Genomic DNA, 20624 nt, shown 5'->3' on the forward strand with positions numbered 1-20624 from the left:
AGTTGTACTAGCAAAATAGGGAAGTATGTGTTGCTTAGCTAAATGGCAAGTCTCACATGGATCAATAGTTCTATTACATTGTATAAAAGGAAAGGAAGCTTGCATAGTAAGCATTTTATCATGTGATAAGTGTCCTAATCTAGAATGGCATAAGTTCTTATCATCATATCTAGAGTGAACATTGATATTATGGGGTTTAGAATGATTTCTGCTGGTTAGTTTCAATGCATAAAGTTCTGCTTTTAATTCAGCCACATCAATCTTTCTCAACGAGTGTGATTCTTGGATTATGCAGCCATTATTGGTAAAAATCAGTGTGCAAGGTAGTGTGTGTGTGAGTCTAGATATGGATATTAAATTGAAGTTGAAATTGGGAATGTATAGAACATATGTGATGTATAGGAACTCAGTGAATATCACTATCCCTGAGTAATAAGCAACCACCTGAGTTTTGTTTGGCAATGTAATTGGCAAAGGTTGAATTCTTTTAAAAATTTGAAATTCACCTAGGGAGTTACAGACATAGTCTGTAGCTCTTGTGTCAAGGATCCAAGAACTAATCCTTGAGGTGCTTGAGAAAGATAAATAATTACCTGATGCAAGATGATCAGTCTTGGCTGCTTGATCAGGACTTGGACCAATTTGATTTGCATTGTGATTTCTTTGACTCATTGATTGTTGAATTAATGTCATAATAGCATATTGTTGTTCTGGTGTGAAAGAGTGTCTAGTCTCAACTTTGTCATTTTTCCCAGGATCATTGTACTTCATTACCTCATTTTGTTGGTTATCAGAATTTAAGGCAACAAAGCTATTTGCACTGCTTGAGTTTGTGAAGTAGTTGGGAGGAAACTCATGTTTCTTGTAGCAAACGTCCATAGTATGTCCAATCTTTTGGCAATAGGTGGAGACAACCTTTTGACCTCTTCCTCTTCCTTGGCCAGATGATCTTCCTGGTGCTTGATATCTACCTCCATTAGTGCCTCTGAAAGCTCTTCCTCTCCCTTTCATTCTTGGTTCAGTGCACATGTTTGAGAATCCTGAAAAGTTAGCTAGTAGTCTTGGATCTTCTGATTGTATCTGCCTCTCTTGTTGGATAAGAATGGAAAAGGCCTTGTTTATAGGTGGTAAGGGATCCATTAACATGATTTGTTATCTTAATGCAGAGAATTGATCATTCAATCCTCTTAAGAAGCAGATCACATATTCATTTTCTCTATAGCCTTTTATGGTGGGAATCAGAATACATCTGCACTTTATCTCACATTGGCAAGATGGGATATGTTTATAATTGTCTAGTTGTTGCCATAATCCTTTTATTTGAGTGTAGTAAGTGTCTATGCTAGAACTACCTTGTTTAATTGAATGGATTTCAACTATCAATTATGATATCCTAAAAACATCACCCCGATGGTATCTTTCTCGAAGGTCTTCCCAGATCTCATGAGTGCTCTCCATCCAAAGCACACTGTATAATTGAGGCTTCAATTGATTGAATCAACCAAGACACAACTAAGTTGTTACATCGATTCCATGTGCTGAACATTTGATCATGGGTTGGTGGCCTAGGCAGGGTTCCATCGATGAACTCCAATTTGTTCTTTGTTCCAAGTGCCATGGTCATGGCCCGAGACCATTGATGATAGTTTACTCCATTCAGAAGGGATGAGACTAGGATGACTCCTGGATTCTCATTGGAACTCATGAAATAAGGGCTGGAAGGGTCTAGAGTAATATTTGCTAGTTGGTTCGCCATCTCAAAGAAAGTATGCGGTGTTGATTTCCTTTGGGTTCTTGGAATCAAAAGAAAAGGGATTGAATGAACAGAGATGAAGGTGGAAGAGAAGGGAGAGATCACATAGCAGAGCAGAGACACCCTCAAAGAGGGTGCTCTGATACCATGTAAAAAGTCAAGCTCTCCATGGTAGGCGAAGAAGAAAACGAAAACTGTTGAAGAAGAGCAAAGAAGAAAAGAAGTTCTCTTTTGTATATTGAAAAGAATGATTAATTGAGTAAAAGCCAAAGCTGGAAAATGTTAATTAGAAGTTACACAACAACCCCTTTTAAACTACTAACTAAAAACAGAAAAGGAATAAAACTGAAAACAAAAAAACTAACTGAAACTTTCTAAAAGAGGAAATAAGTTGGTTAAGTTGGATCTTGTTTATCTTGGACTTCTTGAATGGGCTCTTTGCAATCTTCCTGTATTTTCAACAATTTTTAAATATTTTTCTGGCCAATCATAAGTTATGGCACATGAACACTAATTATATGACATAAGATATACTCTCGTATATAATATTGTAGATTTTGATCTTCTTCAGCCCCTACCTCAGAAGTGCAGCCAGAGAGGATACAAATCCTAATAAGGTAGTCTCATCTTCTGGATGAAGGCATATGCAACTGGATTAGATCCTTTCTCTTTTGTGTTGTCTCATCAAATAAAATTCACTGCAGTTAGTCCTTCTATAAGCTGTAACTAAAAATGTGTTCTTGTAGGTCCACTTTTAGTATAAGATGGTTCAACCTCTCTTTCTAATAAGACAAAAGGGATATATATATATATATACACCCAATTTACATTATTTAAACACTAACGTGGTAAATTAAAATTTACATCCCCTTCTTCTACAATGATAATCCACACTAAAATCATAACAGAAAATGTTACTGAAGGGACAATTTGGCTAGGGTGGACGCCAATACTTTCACACCGTTAGCAACATCTTGAATGCTGGCAAATTCTTCAGGTTTATGGCTATATCCTGCAAAAATAAGAACAATGACGATATTGATAAATCCTTTTCTTTATAAAGCAGTCCAGGAAAAACTGAACTTTTTGCTTATCAGTGTTCAATTATATCGTCCTGGTAAAACGACCGGCCTAGTGCATGAGGCTCTCATACAATGGATATGAGAAGAGTAGACGTAGATAGTCTTACCCGTAAGTGAAGAGGTTGTTTTAAGAATTTTAACCTTGACGTCTTCGTCACTAGTGAATTATCAACATACAACACAAAAATCTATCTATTTACATTTACCAGAGCTTCACTTTACAATTACTGTTTTTTAAATTAATTACATAAAGAACACTAACTGGATTTTGTTCTCCTTCCTCATGGTTGTTGATTGCACAAACAATTCTAAATGTGGTATCAGATAAATCATTAATGCATATAGCACAAAAGGCACTCTAGTAAATACCTTTGTAACATGGAATAAAAATCATGCCCGTTGGAGATAACCTGCAATGAGGTAATGTACACGAGCAACAGTTATTTAGCCACTGTCAAAATGTTCAAAACTGTTGAAATTATAGGGTTTAAAGTGGAAAAGGTGTAACACAGATAGTTAAGGAGGTCCCCAATAATATTATGAAATATAAGATATGGATTCATATGAGATGCGCTATTTTAAAAAAGCAAAACTATTAGATCCGTCTTCTAATATTATGTTTCTAAGTTGGATATATAAGTTTTTTTAGTAAGCCATTTGCATTACTTTTTATTTTCAAATTTCTCCTTTTAAGTTATTCCATGTTTCACATTGTCCTATAGGTTGTTTTTACAGAGTTGTGAAACCCAAGTCGGACGTTAAACCGGCAGAGGTCCCGTATTAGATTTAAACGGTTAAACCGTGGTCTGACCGGCTGATTTCGTACATAATTAATCATTTTTATTTATAAATATATAGTTATATATAAATGTAAAACTTTATATAATTAATAATTATGTATAATTATATTGAAATAATATATCTTTATCTTTTTTTGGACCGTAGTAAAACAAAATATTAGAACATCGTCCCATTTTATTTATTATTAAGTGAGCCGTCCGGTTTACTTCCTGGGTTAATCCGGTTTAACCGGGTTTAACATGGTCGGACCGGATTTTTTCCGGTTCAAAGCAGTCCAACTCTCATTCGGTTAAGACGGCAAACCAGAGCCGTTTTCAAGTCCGGTCAGCGGTCAGACCGGTCGGACCGTCCGGTTCCAACAACACTGGTTTTTTTAGTTAAATTTGTAGCCTAAAATCCATATTATAATGGTGCAGTTTCCCAAAATTAATAGATGATTTTATTGGTCTTTATATTTTGAACTCAATGATACAAAAGTTGTGAATTTTAGTTGATCTCTAGATCACAAGGTGGCAAACACTGACCCTACCGTACATATACATAGTTAATATTCAAGCCAAAAATTGTAGAAAATGCCAAATTTGGCAAGGGCAAAAAGATAATTAGCCCAATTTTGTTAGCATGTTAAAAGATAAGACTCCATTATTCTTACTTTCTACCCCTTGCAGATCATTTTCTTTTTCCTTTTTGTTGAGGTTTGGCCCTTAGATAAAGAGAAAGAAGCCAAATGTATCTCAATAGGGCATTGTCACCCTTTAAAGTGAATAAATGAACACTTTACTTGCTTAGATGAGTTAGATCCTACTAAAATCTCATTTTAACGTTTTTAGATGTAAGTATGTATTTTTAGGGGCAATTCTTAATGAAATAAATTCTCTTATTTAAAACCATCTGTCATCTCTCTATGGAATTACCTGGCCATAAACAATGAATCGTGATAGGCTCTACTAATCATCAACTTGCTCGTCAAGTTTAGCTCTCTTGTTGCAGTCTCCACTGCCCTGATGACTGCGTCAGAGGAAAGGGCTGGTGGATCCTGACTGATGATACTAAACTCAGAAAGCTTGACACCTCGGGTTTTGGTTATTTTAATTGCTGATTGGTGGATTTTCTCAATCACATGGTTTCTTCGTTCCTCGTCAATGTCTCTCGTATCTGCATGCAATAGAAATGATTATAATGTCAATATTTATATATACAAGAGTACAATGTAGTAGTAACTGGAATTATCCATAGGTAGATAAAAATTGAACAATCATCTGAAACGAACATGAAGAAACAAGCTAGTGCATAGCAAAACCACTTGTAATAAAAATTGTAGGCATGACATGAGTTGTAAATACATACCAATTTCTATGTGTGATTTGCTAGGGATACTGTTGATTGCTCCAGGATGCAGTTCCAGGATACCTTGCAAAAGAAAAGGGCTCAAGGTGCTTTTCTTGTTTTTTGGTTGAGCAGGGGACGTTTCAAAATTGTCATGATGGACAAAGTACCTCAGTGCAATAATAACTTACCCACAGTGCCAACAGTGTCAATAGACCCAGAATCCAAAACATGTTTCTCAACAGCCAGGGCTAATTCAGCAGCAGCCAATCCAGCATCGTTTCTACTCCAAATGATTTATAAATTAAACTTCAAAGCATTAGAGTTCAATAATAAAGCAATTTCACTTTCAAAAGAGATCAAAGTAGTGGACTAGCAAATGTAACTGGATCAAGAGATAGTAAGATATTTTAAGCTACAATTGTTTCACTCCAAATTGTGAAAGGATCTTGAATAAGACAAAAATCTCAACTGTAGTTTAAAGAAAACAGTATAAACTGAAGATGAAAGGGAAAAGGGAGAAGAAAAAAAGCCGAATAACAAAATGAGAAAGAATATTTTTTAACATGTGTTGCAAATAAAGTTGCCGCAACAATAGAAAAAGATAACCCCTAGAGCCACAAAATAAAACTATATGTTTTATGAAAGCAGCCACCTGTTAGGCATAAGGACTGCACCCACATGACCACCATTGCCTTCAAATTCAACCTTTAGACTTGCAGGAGCTGCAATTGCAGTTACTATGCCTATAGATATACCTGGGAAAGAAACAAATAATGATCAGTAAGCTATGGAAAATGCAAAGATTACAGTAGCCGAGAGATGTGTACCTTCATTTTCCAGAATAGGGCCTTGTTCTATGTGCAGTTCTACAAAAGCAGAATATGCTCCTTTCTTTAAAAATACACTGGATAAATCATCACCATCTTTCGCATAACCAGCAGATCTTGCAGCATCTAAGAAGGATGTGTTTTGACTATCAGTTGCTGTCTTTAGAGCATTTGCAAGATTCTCACTCCCAGACAACAAGCGGCTGCACACAAGTAACAAAGGATAAAAGTAGAATAGGGATGTAACTTGATCAATCAGAAATGGTAAGATAACATAAGTTGAGAGGGTCAAAATGAATCAAATGCTTTATTGAGAAAAATAACCACAAGTACAAGTCCTATTCTGAGAAAGTATAATGTGCTGTTTCTGACCTTCCTAAGCATCCTATTCCAAAGCGTGTTGGTTCTTCTGATGTGAATAATATGACTTCCAAGGATCTTCTAGGTTTAAAACCAGACCTGTGAAGATTCTGGTCAATATCACAAATAATAATAATGCTTTCCAAAGAGGAACTATGATTGGATACTCTAAGTCATATATCTGGAATTTGAATCTTTCTCTTCCAAGGAATTAGTTATTTTTGAAATTTACAATTTCTAATTGTTGTATAAGTTGATAAAATGTTATTTGCCAGATTAGTGTAAGCACATCCCTTAATAGTGTTGTTCTTCATAAAATGGTTTAGACCTAATAATATGCTGGTAAACATCAACAATTCATTGATACAGCTGTAATGAAATCCACAGTTGAGACATTCTGACAATAGCGGTAGATTGATTTGAATAACTTATTTGACAGAAAATATAAGTTAGGTTTCTCTTGTCCCCAAGAGTCAGCTCAGTTGTTAGAGCTGCGGGACATTAAACTTAAGCACCTGAGTTCAAACCCCAACAGAAAATATAAGTTAAATATCAAAGAAGAAAGTCAGCTTTCTCTTGATTCACCACGTCTAAGGTTGTAATTCTTGAAAGTAGGACAATGGGAAATATAAGTTTCAGTTCTTTATTTTAACTTGGCTATGCCACAGTATATTTCAGTTTATATCACTATAACATAACACTGAAAGGTCACTTAATACAATAGGAATTCCAAGGTGATGAAGCTTCCAGGCTTGCTCACAGTCACATTCTATGAATTTATGAGAAGATAGCAATTAAATAAATAAAAAGTATTCTGACATTCAATTAAATCCTACGTCAGTAACAAGAAAACTTTATAAACCTTTTCAGGACATTGATGGCTTCAATAGCACCTAAAACACCAACAACTCCATCATATTTTCCAGAGAAAGGTATAGCATCAATGTGCGAACCTGTTGCAACTGCAGCAAACTCGGGTTCAAGGCCCTCCCTGCATAGAGTAAGCAAATATGAAACCATGACTGAGTAACTTACAAGCACATTCTAACTAAACATATGGAAGGCAATGATGATAATATGAGCTTGAAGAACAAGCTAAGGAGAAGTTCATAGGAGTTTAGATCTCAGAATAGGTAATTACAGATTCAAATATTGAGTTAGAAGCGTGTGAGTTGTGAGCTATAACTATAATACTAGCATTTGAGGAACAAGAAGACACTCACCAACGACCAAATATGTTACCAATAGCATCCTCTCTCACGGAAAGGCCAGCAATTTCCATCAAATTTTTTACATACCTATAGATGGAAAACAAGAGCAAAGTTTATAAAGGCAGGCATCTCACATTCAAGGCACATAAACGTAGCAGACTGAATGGTTTATTTACAGGTGATTCAATACATACAAAATTTGGAAAAACAACATTGACCTCTTTCTCTACACCATTAAAATTTCACCTTTGCACAACACTATTGTTTAGACTTTAGTGTAGAACCACAACGAGTTTTACAGCTTTACACACTAATTGCCTCTTTTAGTTTCTTCGAGAGCTATATATACAGCAATACAGCATTTTATGTTTGTGTAGCATTACCAATTGATTGATTCTTACATGCACCCATAACCATGATGTTTTGCTATATAAGGGCAGAAAAGGACAACCTGACATGCTACTTATTTCAACCCATTTAATCAATATTTGTTAAGAAGGTATATAAGGTTACTTACTTTCACTAAAAGTTAAGTTTGTTAGATAAGGAGTTAAAAATAGAAATTGTTCGAGTAAAATATCAATTTGATCCCGGATATTGTCACCATCCGTCAATTTGATCCTTGAGATTATAAAAACATCTATTTAGTTTCCGACTTGGCGCTACATAAGTCAATTTGGTCCCTGTGAAAACCTTATCAATCTCTTATTAAGGACTAAATTGACTGAATGTTTGCAAAGTACATTTTTGTAACCTCAAGGACAAAATTCATCAATGGTGTAAATCTGAAAGGACCAAAATGATATTTAAAAAAACGGCACAGTGCACAAAGCTCCCACCTAATAAGGTCTGGGAATGGTAGATATAGACATCCTTATTTCTGCAAAGCTGAGATGCTGTTTCTGAATTTGATATTTAATCCAAATTGCAGAGTTATCAATTGAAATAAACATAACAAAATATCCAAAAATTAATCACATACCTGCGAGCTAACACATCCTTGTCAGTATACAAGACTCTGGTTACTGATGGATGAGGTGAATCAGAAAATGCTGAAAGCTCATCAAACTAACAAAAAGTTTGAAATTCAAATCATCAAAATTAACCACAAAAACAACAAATTAAAAGAAAAACCAAACGTCAGAGAAGTAGAACACATACCTGGTTGTGGAGAGCATGAGCATCAAGGGAGAGTGAAATGGATTGAGAAGAGTGAGGGGGTTCATGGATTGAGTAAGCAGAGAATTGTTCCATGGTTGTTGTGATTTCTTCATGTTGTTGGAATGAGATTGCGGGGAAGGTTTTGCAGAATAAGAGTAGCAACGCAAAGTGAAAGTGTAGCAGTGACATTTTTGAGGAACTAGTGTAGGTGTATGAAGTGTGATCATCAATCACTCATAACCATAAATAGCAAAAAGGGGTTCTTGGGACTCACCCTGAAAGTAATAATGAGTAGGTGGGGAAACCCGTACAAAGAAAAATGAAACCATTTTCTTTAAACTTTCATTTCTATTTTAAGATGAAGTAATGGGAGTATTGATAAACAAAAAACTAAGTAAAAAAAAATTAAGTGATGAAATTGAAGAGAGGGAGATTTAGACTTGAATAAATCACTTTGCATCGTATGTTTAGCTCTTTTGTAAATACTGCGTAGGCCAACAACCAGAGTAAAACAAACAAATAGGGTAAAATTGTATCTCTTGCCTACAAAAAATTATAGGATATAAACATTGTCATTTTGACATCACCACTTAAAAATAATCTCAACGGAATATAGGATTATTTTTCATGTGAGCAAATTACTAAATACATACATAATAGCAATAAATTTTGTTGGCATAAATAAATACAATGATCAATAAAGATTATGTGATACAAAGTTTAATTATACAGTAAATGATTAATTCCTTAGTAAAGTTTGGTATAGGAAATACATCCTATAAGATAAGAATTGAAATGTTTCATAATAGACTAGATGATGATTAGGATTGTTTTGGAAAAGATAATGTTGATAAAATTAAGAGATATCCATCAAGAGGAAAAGTTATAATTCAAAAAGAGGACAAATTTAGTGAAATATAGTTTCCCAAAAAGGATTTGGTATTAAAGAAAATGAAGTCTACTCCTTATGTGTTCGGTTGAATAACATTTTTATTATTGAGTATTAGATCGAGGCCAGAACAATCTTGTAATGGATCACTGGAAAAATATAAAGAAAGTTTTTAGGTAATTATAAGACACCAATCACATACTCATATACATAAAGTTAGAGTATATTGAAATGATTGGCTACCTGTATTATGACTACGGAGAATATGTGGACTATAAGAAATCTACATTTAGTTATAATTTCTCATTGGTTGGAACAACAAGTTGATGGATAAGAAATCTTGATTACTACCTCCATAGAGGTTAAACTTGTAGCGTGCCTTGAGACTCTTGTTTATTAATTGTTGTTGTGAAACTGATATGATCCAGAAAGGACCTAATATTGATGAAGAGCATAATATCATCAAGTGTATTATCCAACTTGAAGAACCACTTGATGGAGGTCACATTTTTTTAAGAAAGGCATAAGATTTTTAAGTTACATTTTAATAAAGTGTATGTCTTTTGTCCCACCTATAAAATAAGAGTTATTTTCTTTCCTTGTTTTTAAGAATAATTTAAGACTTTCCTATTGGGTGTAATTTAGCTTAATGTGGCCAACACTTTACTTTATTTTAGATTTTATTATTTATATAATCAAGTACAACTTCCTTCTTGGGAAGGGGCATGTGGAAGCATATGAATGCCTACCTTATTCAGCTTGGATGAGTGATCTCAAATGAAGAACAAATTCAAGACCTCACCTTCTTGAGAGAAAGAGACTTTAAAAGATGAATGACCATTGATTCATCTTTTATTTGAGTAAGGCGTAAATAATCAAAGATGATTGAGGCATACTTACCTTGATTCATTCCTTATTTGGAAATCAAAAGGCTTTAAGAGAATGAATGTCAATGATTCATTCCTTATTTGGAGAGGGGCATGTACTTTCAAAAACCTTCCTATTTGGGAGAACACATGTGGTTCCCTATATGGCAACATTCAATGGCTCATTAAACAATGAAGATTGCTTCCTAAACAAGGAGGGGCGTGAATCACAAGGTTTGCTGATTTATTTCTTTCCATACTTGTTCCAAATCATCCATCATTGAAATATGATTTGGGATATGTAATTCAAATAATGAGGATAATCTCCACTTCAAAACTTGCCTAAATGGAAGCAACATGCATGAAAATACATTAAGACAGATAAATATTTCCTTATTGGTGCCAAGAGAACTGAATCTTCCCACCAAAGAGACTTGGTACACGCCTTCAATGTGTGGAAGGACAAAGGGAAAGTTTCCATGCAAGAACAACTCAAGATGACAAGAATTCATGAGCATTATTCCTCATTAAAGTGTTTAACAAGTTTTTTTTATTATGATTTGAATTCTTAGGAAAGTCTTTGAATGTCAATTAATGTATTTTACTCCATGGGATCCAGGCTTAGTCGAATTTCCCATTATATGTAACCAATTTACACATTTGAATAAGACAGTTCAGATTTTGTTTGGATTAATTCATTTTTAGTTGAGATTTGCTCCTAACTTAGAACTTATCAAGGAACCTTCCTTGTGGCGTTCACAGGCTTATCATCATTGGTGTGATGCCTTACCTTAGTTCTTATCAAGCATCCTGGCTTGTGGTGAACAACATTGACTTATCAAACACTTGTGTTTGTGGCGCCTTCATCTTTTCAACCTTTACCGTATTCTCTTATCTTAATCAAAATACAAATCCATTTACTCAAACAGAACTCATTCATACACATTCCATCTCAAAATAAACTACACTCGTCATCTAATCAAGTACATACAAATTTCAATCATCAATGATTTATAAATACAAATAGACTTTCAATCAAGAACGATTAACAAACAAACACAACCCCCTTCAAGGAGGTTCGTATCAGAAACTTTAGTTTCAAACATAAAATTGTCAATAAAATAGCTAGTCCACTAAGGATATATTGTGACAACTCTGCCTTCTCTAAGAATGATAAGTAATCTATGGGTGGAAAGCACATTAATGTGAAATATTTATCTATTAAAGAAGAAGTACAAAAATATAAAGTTCAATTGAGTATATTAGTAATGATATGATGATAACAAATCCACTAACTAAGTGATTGCCACCAAAACTTTATTGGCCATATAATTAAAGAGATGAGCATTATAAAGAAGCCATTGCTACCATGATAGTATGGTATTTATATATATATATGTATGGTTATATTAATCATTATTCTAGTACTTGTGAAATAAATTAAAGTTATGTCTCTGCCTACATATTTTGTATATATGTATTGTTTAGTGTGATGAGAAATGTCTTTGAAAGACATCAAAATTTAAAGTTATTTTGAATTTGATTGTGTCATCACTATAAATGACATGTGACTACCATAATCTAATCATTTTTCAGTATACACTTACATTTTATTCAATCTTCAATTTGTCAAATGAGTGAAGTAGGAGATTGTTAGATTATTTTAAAGGTGTAAATATTTATACACAATTATTATATCATTTATTTGTATTACTTTTTTTTAAGAGACAATGCTAATTAAAAATCAACTATGCGTAGTAGACTAACAGTTTATAAAACTTTTATTCTTATAGTGCATACATATTTTTCTCTTATTTTAATAATCAATAGTACCTTATAAAAATAGGTTCAATGTGGTGGTGGTTCATAGTACCAAAAGATATGTTCCTATGCCTTTTATAAAAGAAGTGGTTACCATGCCCTTATTGATAGTCTCTATAGTATATATTGTGAGAATCATAGGTTCAAGATCATTAGAGTTCAGTTTTCTGAATTATGAAAAGCTTGAACTTACAAATCTAACCTTGTTCTAGATTAAAAAAGACTAAACAAGAAAAGTTCAAACATTACATTCCGTTTTCCCACCTTATTCTTTTTCTCACTTCAAGACGTGTGTCATTTCTCAAAGACTGAACAGAATAAGGAAAAATGATCACACCCAAGTGACTTCTAATTACAAAACTATCCCTAAGTTGCACTTATCCAAAGTTTTATATCAACTTCTGACATTTTTGGATCTTAATATTCTTCCATTAAATATCCAATTATGAAATATACTCTAGGATATTACATTGTCAGACACATGCACTGTCTTTTCCTTCAGCTCTTTTGCAAGCAATTCTATAGAATCTGAAACTTCAGCCCTATACACATAGAATCTTGTAACTATGTAGAAGAAGATAAGGTTCAGAAAATTTAGAGCCGCAAAAAATGCATAGTAGTAGTCAAGATGAGACTCATTCAGATTGTTCAAAATCCACCCTTTGTGACCATGTTCCTTAGTGATGCGTGACACTGTTGAGAGAAGAAAGGAACTAAGGAAATTCCCAACACCTAAAGTAGTTGTGGAATATGAAGTCCCAATACTCTTCATGCTTTCAGGTGCTTGGTCATAGAAAAATTCAATTTTTGCAACTTCTAAGAATGCATCAGCTACTCCCATAAGTATAAATTGAGGAAGCAAAATGAATATGCTTAAGGGTACTTGTCCTCCACTTTCAACTAACCCATTTTCTCTTGCAACTTTAAGTCTATATCTTTCAGTAAAAGATGCAATGATCATAATGATAATGTGGATTACTATGCCAATTCCCATTCTTTGAAGAAGGGTAATCCCTCTTGGGTTCTTAGTGAATTTTTGCATAATCTTGACAAAGAAACGGTCATAGATCACAACACATATAAGCAAAGATAAAGTAACAAATGCAGCTAAACTTGCTGGAGGAACTTTGAAGCTTCCAATGTGTCTGTCAAGAGTAGTTCCTTGCTTTACAAAAAGGGTATTTATTTGAGCAATCATTGCACTAGGAACAAATGTAGCAACCAAGATTGGAATCATCTTCAGCATTTGTTTAGTCTCTTCTACTTGAGTAACTGGGCATAGCATCCATGGACTAGTACTTGAACCTTTTTTGACACAGGCCTTGTCAAGGAACCTGCATATATAAATCTGTATTGGTGAACGCATGCAACAAAGATTTGTTGTCTATGAAAATCTGCTATATCTATTGGTGTGTCCCCGTATCAAATATAAATTAATATTTTATATTATTTTGAGAAATGTTATTGGTTAGGGACATGAGGATAAAGTCTTTTTAGGACAGAGGATCTTTATCCCTCAGATCTTGTCTCATATTGTCTCAGACCAATAAAAAGATGCCACTAATATTATTATGCACTATTAATGGGTCTTGTCTATGGACATTATCCATTATATCTAGTTTTGTTATTTTATATATAGGGAGAGATTCTGTTCCTAGTCACTTTTTAATATGTATTAGTTGGCTCATTAATAACTGTGATCCACTGAGATATTTCTCTCCCCCTCTTCCATTTACAAGTTCCATCATAGCTTCCTCATATTTATCCTTTTAGGGCTTGTTTGGTGGGCAACTTTTATAACTTATGAGTTTGGTGAGTCAGCCTAATAAGATAGGACCAACTTGTTGGCTTATCCTATCTTGTTCTGTTAGTATATTTGTTATGAATGGGCAAGACATGATAATGTAGTTTTCCTTAATACCCTTAAACTCGAACACCCTTATGATTACACCACAACCACCACCACATTAATTTTATTATTATCTGGTGTGCACCAAACACTGTATATGATAAAAATTTATCATTCTCATATCATATTCTATCATACTCTTATCCATCTTTATATCCTATATTGTACTTATCCTATCATGGCAACTCAAGGGGCTTTTAAGTTAATTCTTAAACTACCATATATTATGATTAAATCTCAGCAAAAATGTTATAAATTTTTTTACCTCAATCCTGGAGTGGAATCCATTCTGTAACTCCCTTTCTTTGCATACTCTTCCATATCAAGCTCATATAGTTCTTTAGGGTCAAGAGGAACAGGTACTTCCCATTTCCTTAAAGCAGCCACAATGACCATAGCCATTCTAGTGAAGGTGCTCCCTGAAGGCAACTTATGTCTATAGAAGGGTGTACCTGCTAAGAATATCATGATTGACACTGTAAGCCCAAGAGTTGGAAGAGCATAACCAAGAGTCCAACCCACATTATCTTGGATATAAACCAAAATAGAGTTTGCAAAGAGTGTCCCAAGGAATATGCTGAACATCCACCAATTGAAGAATGAGAGCTTATATGACTTCTCTTTTGGGTGAAAATCATCAAATTGGTCAGCACCAATGGTTGAGATATTAGGCTTGGTTCCACCAGTTCCTACTGCTAGAGTATAGAGTGCAACATAGAAAACCGCTAGATGTAGTGGTGAGGCTTTCTTGCATTTTGTTACATCAGTTTCAAAGCATTGTGGTGGCTTTAGGCTAGGAAGGGAAACTGATAGTGTAAGCATAGACATACCCTGCCATTGCCAGCATATATAGAATTAAGCAACTTAATATTTTTTTTGTAATCATCTTACTCACCTAATGGGTACAAAGGAATCAAAAGCTCGTAAAGTCTAATTTATATGGGTCTCATAGTGGATTTAACTCAATCAAACCTGGTGCAAATAACTATAACTCCTCATCCCTACTTCAATCATGATGACTTATTTTGATCGTGACATATTCTTGTGCAACATAAGTTAATATTATAATCAACATATACTAACACATTTCATGGGACAGAAATTCCTGTATCTCTACCAGAAGCAATGAAATGGGTACTGCAAGCCTACTCCATCGAAAAATTATTACATGCTTAATGATTTCAATCATGTATGTATTATTAATGTGAAAGAAACACATTTAAATTTAAATAATTAATACACCATTGAGGATTTGGTTGAATCATTATTTTCAATCATATCTATATCATTGATTTGGAATAAATCCATTTAATTTTAAATCATTAGTATATCATTAATAATATATTTATAACTATATTTATTTATTATATCTATATCTATACTATATATAAAGTCAAAACTTAAAATAACTTCTCTCATGGTGTAATTTTTATTTCCTATTTTGTCCTTCACATTATTTAATTTTTACAAAAAAAACTATATAATCCTAAACAACCACCACCAATACATTAATTAACCACATATCTCATCTTAAATTAAACATTACTATAAACACACAAAAATATAATATAAAGTACATCGAACACAACAAATACATTCTAATTCAAAAAAATGAAATAGATAAAAATTGAATATGTAGTATCACATAATATTCGCCGGCAAGCACGAAGTGCCTGTACACACTAGTTATATATAAAGACAAAACACTGTGTAACTTCCACCATGATGTAATTTTTACTTCCTATTTTGCCATTAACATTATTTAATTTTTACAAAAAACCATATAATCCTAATTAATCACCATCAACGTATTAATTAACCACATCTCTCACCTTATACTATACGTTATCATAAACACACAAAAATTATAGTACACTGAATACAACAAATATATTCTAATTATAAAAAATGAAATATATAAAAACTGAATATATAATACCATGCAATATTGACCGGCAGATACAAAGTGTTTATACACACTAATCATTAATAATAATGATTCATTTGTGATCCTTCTCAATCACACTACTAGTTTAATTTTAAATCATTAATATCATACATGTATAATATTTGCATTATAATTGTTAGGATTTCCATATGTTAGTATATATATCTGATGTCAGATGTTTTATTTAGCATGATAATATATAAGTGTATTTAGAAAAAGTTATCTCACTACCATTCTTGCTTTAAAAAAATTCACCGACTTTTCTATTATCAATACTTTCCCTTTTTGAATATACATTTAAAAAGATGTAAACGTGGGCAAATATATTAGTTTATTTAACTTTAAAATTAGTATACTGAATAATTTCAGTGGTGGAAGAAGATAATTTATCTCTAAGAAAATCTCTTTATTATTACTATTTCTCTCTTTTCCTTTTTAAGTCTAAGTCTTCTGGGCAACTTGTTACTGACAAATTCACTCATTTGGTGCACCTTGACCGAAAAATTACGGTCTTGATGCACATTTTAGGAAAATTATAAAACTAGTGTAACTTTACTGAAATCAGCAATGGAAATGCCGATTTCAGTTTTTTTGTCTAACTCCCCCCAAAATTGGCAATAGGGGCGAGTTTTATTTAAATCAATTTTTTTTTGCCTTCTCCCCCCTAAATCGTTAATGGGGGAGATTTATATATTATTATTTTTTCTCCTCCCCCTAAATCGGCAAAGGAGGAGTATTTGTTTTTATTTTTATTTTTTGTTCTCTCCCTCCTAAATTGGCAATGGGAGGGGGAGGGGAGTTTTTGATTTTATTTTTTTAATTTTTCCCTCTCCCCTAAATCGACAATGAGGGAGTTATATTATTAGTTTTAGGGTTTAGTTTTTCAAGCACTAACCCTACCAACACACAACATAATAATTTTTGTCAACTCTAACCATAACAACAGAACACAATAATCGAATATTTTTTGTAACACTAATATTATACAAAAAAACAAAATCAGACACTATTAAAATTTTAATTGTTTAAATCACAATGTCATTCAAGAAAATTAAAATTTTAATTGTTTAAACCCCATCTACTTAAAATTTTAATTGTTTAAATTGTACTGCTGTGAGGTTAGGGTTGACAAAAATTATTATTATGTTGTATGTTGTTAGAGTTAGTGCTTGAAAAACTAAACCCTAAAACTAATAATATAACTCCCCCATTGCCGATTTAGGGGGAGAGGGAAAATTAAAAAAAACAATCAAAAACTCCCCCATTACCGATTTAGGGAGAGAGAAAACAAAAAACAAAAACTCCCACATTGCCGATTTAGGGGGAAGAGAAAAAATAAATAAAAATAATATATAAATCTTCACCCATTGACGATTTAGGGGGGAGAAAGAAAAAAATTGATTTGAATAAAACTCCCCCTATTGCCGATTTCGGGGGGAGTCCGACAAAAGAAACTGAAATCGACATTTTCATTGTCAATTTCAATAAAGTTACACTAGTTTTGTAATTTTCCTAATATGTGTACCAATAGTTTTGTAATTTTCCTAATATATGTACCAAGATAGTAATTTTTCGGTCAATGTGCACCATATGAGTAAATTTGTCACTTGTTGTGTATGCATGTCCGTGTGTTGAAGTTGATAGTTATGCATAGTGGTGGTCATAAATTCGAATTGACTGCATGTATAGACAAAATCATGCTAACCTGTATATTGGACTTTAAGAACCATATTTCGGCACATAACCATGAAAACCAAGGTCCACTACCGAAACATTGGTATGGAAAGAATACCACATGCTTTGGACCAAACATTGAATATGACACTTTCCTACTACCTACATGTCTTTTTCTTAGCACTGTCACGCGATCGAATTTGAAGACCTTTGCCAACTTTAGCTCTACTCAAGTTTTGTTATGGATATATACATCTTCTAGAAAAATAATAAGAAACAATTATTGTGTAAAAGGTTTTATATTTTAAGTCTTTTACTCGGTATACTTATATTGTGCAAAACTTTTAATTTACTTTACTTGCACTCTCTCTCACCCTTAGAAAAAATTGCTCATAAAACAAATTTCAAATTAACTTTAAAACCTTGCTAAAGATTATATGACTGGCCTATAAAAAAAAGTTTCACATGATTGGTTGAGGGCCTTCAAGATTCTTTTGTTTATATATTATTTAGTTAATTTGTCTTGGCATCACTTATCAAAAGTGTAAATGTACTGTTGGTCCATCGGTAGCTACTGTGACCTATCCTACTAGTAATATTGAAGTAAGTGACTAAGAAGTCTTCTATCAAAAATGTTGAAAATTAAGGCTATATATATATATATGCTTATTAGGTTTAAGGATCAAACCATATATCTTGATGCTCGTTTTACTATATTTTAAACCAGAGCACATGTACTAAACATTTCCTTCGTTTTTCTAACATGCATGTGGGAGAGTTTAGATTTGTGATTAAGAAATTAAACCGAAGATTTCAGCATATCTCGTCCTTCGTTTTCTAGCATGCAAGTGGGAGTGTTTGGATTTGTGATTAAGAAGAATCCAATGCAAGGACTCAATTATTTGCCACGTATCATTAAAAAAATATGGGGATAACAATAGTGTGAGAAGTCAAAGTGTTTGAATAATATAGTCTAACTCATGGTTAAAATAATATAAAAAAAATACAATAAAAAACGAATGGATTAGAATTAAACTCTTGAGAAAAAGACTAACCCACATAAAAGAAACTAATAATATGAGAACACAGAGATAGCACAAGAGTTTTTTACATTATTAGTGCATGATCCATCATAAAAAGAATATACTTACTACGAGATAAATGATGGCGGCAATGACAAAAGTCCAATAGCGTCCAAGGTGAGAGTCAGCAACATAGGCTCCTAAAATGGGAGTGATCCAAATGGTGCCAACCCAATTGGTAACATTATTTGCAGATGTAACTGTGCCTTGGTGAAGCTTCTTTGTAAGATAGAGGATCAAATTTGATGATATCCCATAATAAGCCATTCTTTCAAATATCTCATACACTGCATCAATGTATTCCTTAGTGGTGTAGTTTTCAAAACTTTTGCTTATATAGGCAATAATGTATGCAAGACTTTTTTGTTTTCATGGTGTAGGAGACTAATATGAGCAAACATTACAAGATCAAGTATATATGCATAGGAGTGAAAGAAACTAGAAGGACTAATAAGTCTCAAGTCAACTACATTATGGGAGACAAGATAAAGAAAACACTATTCCTTTGTTAAAAGGTCTAAAAAGATAGTGTAATAAATATCAATTAAATTGGTTAATATTATCAACCTTTCAAGTTTTAGAGAATTATCCAAGTTTCTTTTTGTATAAGGGTGTTTAGTCGACAATAGGTAAAGATTAATCTCTTTCGAATAAAGAAATCATAAAAGTAGATACAACTTTTTTTTTTTACCGAAATCGGGCTAAGTATAAAATGTGTTGCCTTTGTTGAATGGAATTACTTGTGTTTAGTTACAAATAACCATATAAAAAGTAAGAGAGAAAGAAGTTACCAACTACAAAGGAACAAGCTTTCCATCCACCACTTTTGGATCTAAGGACAGGTTTCCCTTTAAGATTCACTGTTCCATCTTGTGTGTATTCATCCTCACTCACTAACCTGCCATCTTCCGTAGTCATATTTAATCTTATTTTCATCTACTCAGTAGAGAAACTTTTCCTCTCTTGGTCTCTCACTTTTACTTCTTTTCCCCTTTATTGGTTCCTTTTAGACAATCTTTGCTCTCTCATTTGATGAAGCTACATGACATTTATAGACCCCTTGTTGTGGATAAACTTGTGGCACTACATGGGCCCATCACTACTTACCATTTTGCCCATATTTGTGGATTAGTTTATTTTTTGATTGAACTCACATATAACAAAGAATCAAGCAAGTAGTGTGATTCCTTCATAAATAAATTATTCTTAAATGGAAAGGGATTTTGAAAAAAAAAATTATTTTTTCCAAGATAATCAATTCAAATATCCTGATGAGTTAATGTTTGGATTGGTGATATCAGCAAATTATGTATTTGTCAATCATATTTATAATCGTAAAATCTGTATATTGACAGTGTAAAGATTTATACACACGCGCACCATTATCCACCCTTCCTTTGGATTATTATTATTTTTTTTAAAAATCAATAATAATTAAACATCAATAGTGGATGATACAATAATAGTGTATAAATCTTGTATACTCTCAGTGAATACATCTTTTTCTCATTTATAACATTTAATAGTCGAGAATGATATGGAGAGAGACTAGAAGAAAATTGAACACAGCCCGAAATTTCTATTTTTGAATTGATTGAACCTATTACAAAGAGTTACAAGGTTATGCACTTTCCTAACTCTAAATAACCTCTTGCTGAGTCTAAGCAAAAGGTGCATGCAATACATACCAGTGAAAAAGAGGTGCATGCAGTACTTATATTCATCATACTCTAATATCCCCTTAAACCCAAGATGTTTGAACTATGTCATAGTAGACGATTATTTAATTTAATTTGGCAGCTAGTTAATAATTAATAATAGGGAAATTTTCAAAAACACTATAAATTTTCCATTATGCATAATTTAGTCTGAGTTTTAGAAATATGTGCATAAAAGACCTTCAAGTCTGAT

General features: G+C 32.9%; 2 protein-coding genes across 2 annotated transcripts; both read right to left on the reverse strand.

Moving 5' to 3' along the window:
• Window positions 1–2569: 2569 nt before the first annotated feature.
• Window positions 2570–8815, reverse strand: LOC109339698 (ureidoglycolate hydrolase-like). Its single transcript, XM_019577188.1, has 12 exons — window positions 8525–8815; window positions 8346–8431; window positions 7376–7450; window positions 7015–7143; window positions 6165–6251; window positions 5793–5995; window positions 5618–5720; window positions 5154–5245; window positions 4984–5046; window positions 4551–4791; window positions 3205–3245; window positions 2570–2765 (listed from the first exon to the last, which is right to left on the reverse strand). Exons 1-12 carry the CDS (start codon window positions 8711–8713, stop codon window positions 2668–2670), a joined length of 1407 nt encoding a protein of 468 aa, XP_019432733.1. The 5' UTR covers window positions 8714–8815; the 3' UTR covers window positions 2570–2667.
• Window positions 8816–12371: 3556 nt separating this feature from the next.
• On the reverse strand, window positions 12372–19721 carry LOC109339696 (protein NRT1/ PTR FAMILY 5.2-like). The gene is made up of 4 exons (XM_019577187.1): window positions 19505–19721; window positions 18783–19000; window positions 14275–14840; window positions 12372–13434 (listed from the first exon to the last, which is right to left on the reverse strand). Exons 1-4 carry the CDS (start codon window positions 19647–19649, stop codon window positions 12558–12560), a joined length of 1806 nt encoding a protein of 601 aa, XP_019432732.1. The 5' UTR covers window positions 19650–19721; the 3' UTR covers window positions 12372–12557.
• Window positions 19722–20624: the final 903 nt, after the last annotated feature.

This window comes from Lupinus angustifolius, unplaced genomic scaffold (assembly GCF_001865875.1).
Source record: "Lupinus angustifolius cultivar Tanjil unplaced genomic scaffold, LupAngTanjil_v1.0 Scaffold_90_4, whole genome shotgun sequence".
Lineage (NCBI taxonomy): Eukaryota > Viridiplantae > Streptophyta > Magnoliopsida > Fabales > Fabaceae > Lupinus > Lupinus angustifolius.